The sequence below is a fragment of the Anopheles aquasalis genome, chromosome 2 (assembly GCF_943734665.1).
Source record: "Anopheles aquasalis chromosome 2, idAnoAquaMG_Q_19, whole genome shotgun sequence".
NCBI classification, from domain to species: Eukaryota; Metazoa; Arthropoda; class Insecta; order Diptera; family Culicidae; genus Anopheles; species Anopheles aquasalis.
The window spans coordinates 1,962,501-1,967,500 of NC_064877.1; the positions used below are offsets into that span (position 1 = coordinate 1,962,501).

Consider the following 5,000-nt stretch of genomic DNA (forward strand, 5'->3'; position numbering starts at 1 on the left):
AAACACTGGGACTCACCCCAACAGCAGCAGCAGCAGCAGCAGCAGCAGCTCCATTGTCAGCAACAGCAGCAGAAGCAGAAACAACTGGCCAAAAACCCGTGTCATCGGTGTGCGTGTTAAAATGGTTGCGGGCTTTCGGGTTGATAATGTGTGATTGGTTCGATTCCACAGACTCTCCCTACACTAACCCCGCTTTTTGAATGCTTTGCACTCAGTATATCGGGGCCGCTATATGCAACCCCGTCGTGTTTGTCGCGCTGTTCAATTTTCGCAAATCCCACACCATTGTGTAATGTAATCGGCTTTAACCTTCGTGTGCGCTGCGTGAGAGCGAGTTATGCTGGGACGTGTTGCCGGCCCAGGACACCAGCAGCACTTCTAGGGGGAGCATTTGAAATGCAAATTTAGTGGTCAATCATCAGCATTCAATCGGGGCACGGACTTTCTTTGCTAGAACTCCTTTCGGCCGGTGGCCAGTGTGAAAAGTGCAGCTCATCAGCGTGTGTGCGGTGTAGTTATTGATCCGTTAGCGGTGTCGCATGTCAGATTGCTTGCTGGTTAATTAATTTTGCTAACAAACACGCCTGGACCACGCTAACCCACCCAGTCGGCGACATCTTAACGAGCCACTCACAAAAGGTAAGACGCGGTGCTGTAATACAATACCTACCTCCCATGAAACCCCCACCACCACACATATAAGCTTTTCCTTTCAAGAAAAACTTTGTCCAACTCCAAGACGCCTGTAGTGTGGTGAACATAAAAGGCGAACCAGGCGGTGGTGGGCTGGCAAAAGGTCAATTACGCCAAAACCAATTACCGAGTGAACCGCGGCCACCACGACAAGGAAGCGTCTGACGAAAGAATTACGAAATGACACCCCGCGTGTCGTGGCAGGTGGGCAGGGCCGGACCGGGTGGCAACCCACGGTGTTCCAGGCAGGTGGTACGAGTACGCCATGGTCAGCCCATTCACTTTTGCGACTTTCCGGCGCAAGGCACAAGAGCGCGCATGAACGGCAGCTCTGTGGAGACATTATTATTTTTATCATCCTCTTGACCCTGTTACGGTTCTTGACCGCGTTCCATTCCCGGCACTTCCGTCACCACACACGCCGTGCAACCTGTGCTCCTGTGGAACGAAAGAAACAATCGCGAGCGGGAAACAAGATGACGGTGTCCGGTGCTTGTTTTCCCCTTTGCCATTTCCCATTCGGGCTCGAGTACATCGTTATGTCGTGACCTGGTCTAACAGCAGCGTGCAACCTGTAACAGAGGCCTGTTAGTTTGGATTGGTATAATATTACAAAACTAAAATGATTCACAGAGCCACGCGGTGCTGTCGATGTGCGTCACAATCTCCACTGCTGCATTGGGTCCGCATCAGCATTATTGTTATTTCATTAAATTTCATTTCATTCCATTCCTTCTGCAGAGCGAATGCTGCATCGAGAGTAGGCCACCGTGATGGCGTTGGGTTATGTTTGGTTATTTTTAAACCCTCGAAGCTCGACAGCAGCATAAAATCGATTCTTCTCATCGAGTGCTGTGATGGAGCTCGGCGTCATTGGCGTCTCTACTCTCCTACCCCCGGATCCACGGGTTGCTATAATCAATTTATTCGTGCGAGCGTTTGATTGCCGTTTCACTCCGACATTATTATTCTTATACGGTTCCTCCCTTTCTTCTGCCCACCCATTATTATGCTTTGCGTTTTCCGACCGTGTGGCCAAGGTCAGCCAAGACACGCAAACATTATTCACTCGGTTTCGGGTCCGGGTGCAGTGGCGCGAGAGCGTGAGCTTCGGTAGCTTCGCATTTGAAGAGTCCTTGTAGAGAGTGCAAACGTACCCTTGGCGGACAAAAAAACCCAAGCTCCTGTAGAATCGGATGCGAAAAATTCCGTTCGTCCTTTGCGTTCTTGTCGTGCTGGCTGCATCTCGGGCTCGGGTCTGTTGCCCTCCTCCTTTGTCCAATTTTCTCTCACTCTCTGTCTCTCTCTTTCAACCAACGCAAAAAAAGCTGCCCAAAAATCATATCCTTGCCCTTTCTGCGCTCCGGAAAACAGGGAAAACAAAATGAAAATGCGAAACATTCTCTCCGAAGGTCGAGGGCACGCACGCACACACTGCAATCACCGAGTTACACCAGCCCATGACGTGGGGGTGTATCATGCGCACCAAAAAGGCGACCAAATTGCGTTTGTTGCAAAATCCGTTCACTAATTCTGCCTTTCCCCTTGGTGCTCGGTGCTCGGTTCTTCGGTCGGGAAATCGCTTGAGATTTCATGGAGCCGCGTCCATCCCCCCGGGTGGGTTGAGGTGCAGGGTATGAATGGTTGACCGAGATGTTATTATCGCTCCTCCCCCGTCGCTGTTCCGTTGTTGATGTTTTTGGCAAAAACTCATTCCGATTCCTCACTCACTGGGAGTGAGAAGTGGCCGCCCGGATCCGAGGGGGGGGATTCGGGGTGGGTCTGCTGAATAATTCATTGACCCTAAAGCAGGAAACCCTACTAATGGGATTGTAATTTCTGTCTGTTCTCTTCGGTCTCTCTGTTTCTTCGGTTGTTGTTGTGCTCGGTTCTTCAAGGCTTCATGGCAGGTGACAGCCGGCAACAGAAGGATAGAGCATGCGATCGACGATGCTTTCCAGATGCTACCTGGAACGGGAACACATTGTCCTAGCTACCTTTAAGACCTTTAATGTCTTCTTCCGCGAATGAACACTCGGGGGGTCGCGGGGAGCTAACTGATTTACGTTTTAATGTAGCACGGTCGGCAAGATTTATGTGCACGCTCTGTGCGAATGGTGAGAAGTTGCTGGGCTAAAAGGTGGCACTTTTAGCGCTCATTGTATGTAAGCTTTTGCGATCCCGCACCGGATTTGCATAGAATAATGGTTTTGAATAGGGAAAAAGTTAAGCCATTCCTTAAGTAGCAGCCCACCACTGGCCACCAGGTGAACCACGAGTCGCGGTAATTAATAAGACTATGCGTGCTTGTGACCACCGGTGGCATCGCACCGTCGCTCGCGAGTCTCTTGGGCTTTCGAGTAAAAATGTCGTCGAGCGGAAAATCGAAAAGAATAAGCGTGTCCTTTTGTTTCGTGTCCCTTTGGGGCGTGCCTTTGTTGTGAGATTTACAACCATCAACCGCACCTCACGTAGCCGAAAGGCGCTTTTGTTGGGACGCTTTTCAAGGCGTCCAGGCTTTTGGGGGGCTCATTATGATGGGCGTGGGATGCTGCGTGCGAGGCAATTTATGTATTTTGTGTAGCTCACCGCTTTCCAGCAGTGTGTCTGGAATGGAAATTTAATTTCACCAACCGTCGCTCACAAGGGACACCGGTTGTTTGGGACTCCGCTCGAGCGGATGTTGTTTATTGCAGCTGTTCATATTACAAACGCACGTGGCAGCCAGACTATCGCAAAGCAATTCGGTATAGGATGAGTGCGAAGTAACGCAACTACTTGTCTAGTCTAGGCAATTGAGATTGTCGAAAACCACGCCATGCGGTTAAAGAGTCAATTCCAAGATAATGGAGGAATTTCTCATCTAAATTTTATCATCATCGGCCCGCATAATTCCCATTTCAGAGCGTACAAGAAGCCGCTGGAATGTTCAATATGGTCAGGCTACTCTATTTTTAATGCCACGGCCTCCGAAGAGATGGCGGGTTTTATCTTCTTATCCTTGCGAGACCTGACCGTATCTTGGGCTCCATTTATATGGCCGTGCGGACCGTGAAAGTATACATTCGCGAAATTAAAAAGCCGGGTCACGCTGCATTCCATTCCACATACTGCGGGTACCGGGATGAATCCTGCGGAGCACGTGATAAAATATCATCTTCATCTTGCGCATTTGGCATTCCATTCTTTTTAACACTTTCTTCTTCTTCTTCTCCCTTCTCGTTTCTCGACAGCCCAATAGGTAGACAGACGCCGTTTCAGGGAAGAAAAAGGTCAATCCGGTGCTTACCCCCCCTTTTCTTAGTCGGCAAGATGTGTACCAGGATTCGCAAGGGCATCATTAATCCCAATTATCCGGGCTTCCAATCGTTGGCGTATACGCTGAACGAAGACAACTTTTACTACAGCTCGGAGAACCCGTCGGAGGACGAGGAAGACTCGTACGTCTCGGAGTCGGACGACAATGAGATGAAGCGCAGGACGGATCGCACCGAGAATGACGAAAATGGGAACACGTGCGATGGGAGTAATGGTGAGGACATTCCGGTGTCAGCAGTAGGAGTAGCGGTGCCACCGATTGTACCCTCGAGCCCTAGTAAATCCTGCTTCCGGTTGAGCAACAACCGATCGCCACTTTACGCTTCAACGAATGCCCTTTCCGAGACACACCAGTACGCCAGTCCGGTTCGTCAACCAAGGCTCCGCCATTACTCCACCGACTGCAGCTCACCTGTTCTGTCCACGATGGCCATCATGGTGGACGAGAAGCTGGATTCGTATCACCGTACCGGAACGTACGGCTGTACTCCACCTGACCTTGTGCTGCAACATTCCTTCGACCTTCGGTCGATTACAGCTGATTCGCTGAATGATGATCCGTTGACGGCGGCCGTAGAGCTTTCAAATGCTCCACGACCAGATCTGATACCGGAACGACAGCTGCAGCTGCTGGAGTTGGAAAACAAGAAAAACGATCTGCTCAAGCAAGAGTACGGGGGGATTGGGGGCAGCGAACGAATCGAAGGGCAAGTCATTGATGGTAATGAGGCTGATGAGAAGGTAGAGGAGGAAGTTGAAGGTGTGGAGAGTATAGATATCGAAGGCAATCGAACACCACCGTCCCCTGCAGTGGAGATACCGCATGGCAGAATGGACTCCGTGTCCAACAGCGACAGCTGCAGTACGAACTTCCTGCGCAATCTTTCTTTCTCACCGGACATTATGCTGGAAGACGAAAGCCGTTGCTACGACTCCGCCACGGACGATTCGCTATCGGATGATTCGGATCACGACACGGACGAAGGTGT

At 50.6% G+C, this 5,000-nt stretch overlaps 1 protein-coding gene across 1 annotated transcript in view; it reads left to right on the forward strand.

The window, feature by feature from the left end:
• The first annotated feature begins 36 nt into the window (after window positions 1-36).
• Window positions 37-5,000, forward strand: part of LOC126572855 (uncharacterized) — a 6,950-nt gene continuing 1,986 nt past the window's right edge. Inside the window, exons 1-2 of the mRNA XM_050232544.1 lie at window positions 37-639; window positions 3,927-5,000. The exon at window positions 3,927-5,000 is cut by the window's right edge and continues 451 nt beyond it. Of these exons, the coding sequence (XP_050088501.1) occupies window positions 4,006-5,000 (995 nt within the window). The 5' untranslated portion in view covers window positions 37-639; window positions 3,927-4,005. The remainder of the gene's footprint in view (window positions 640-3,926) is intronic.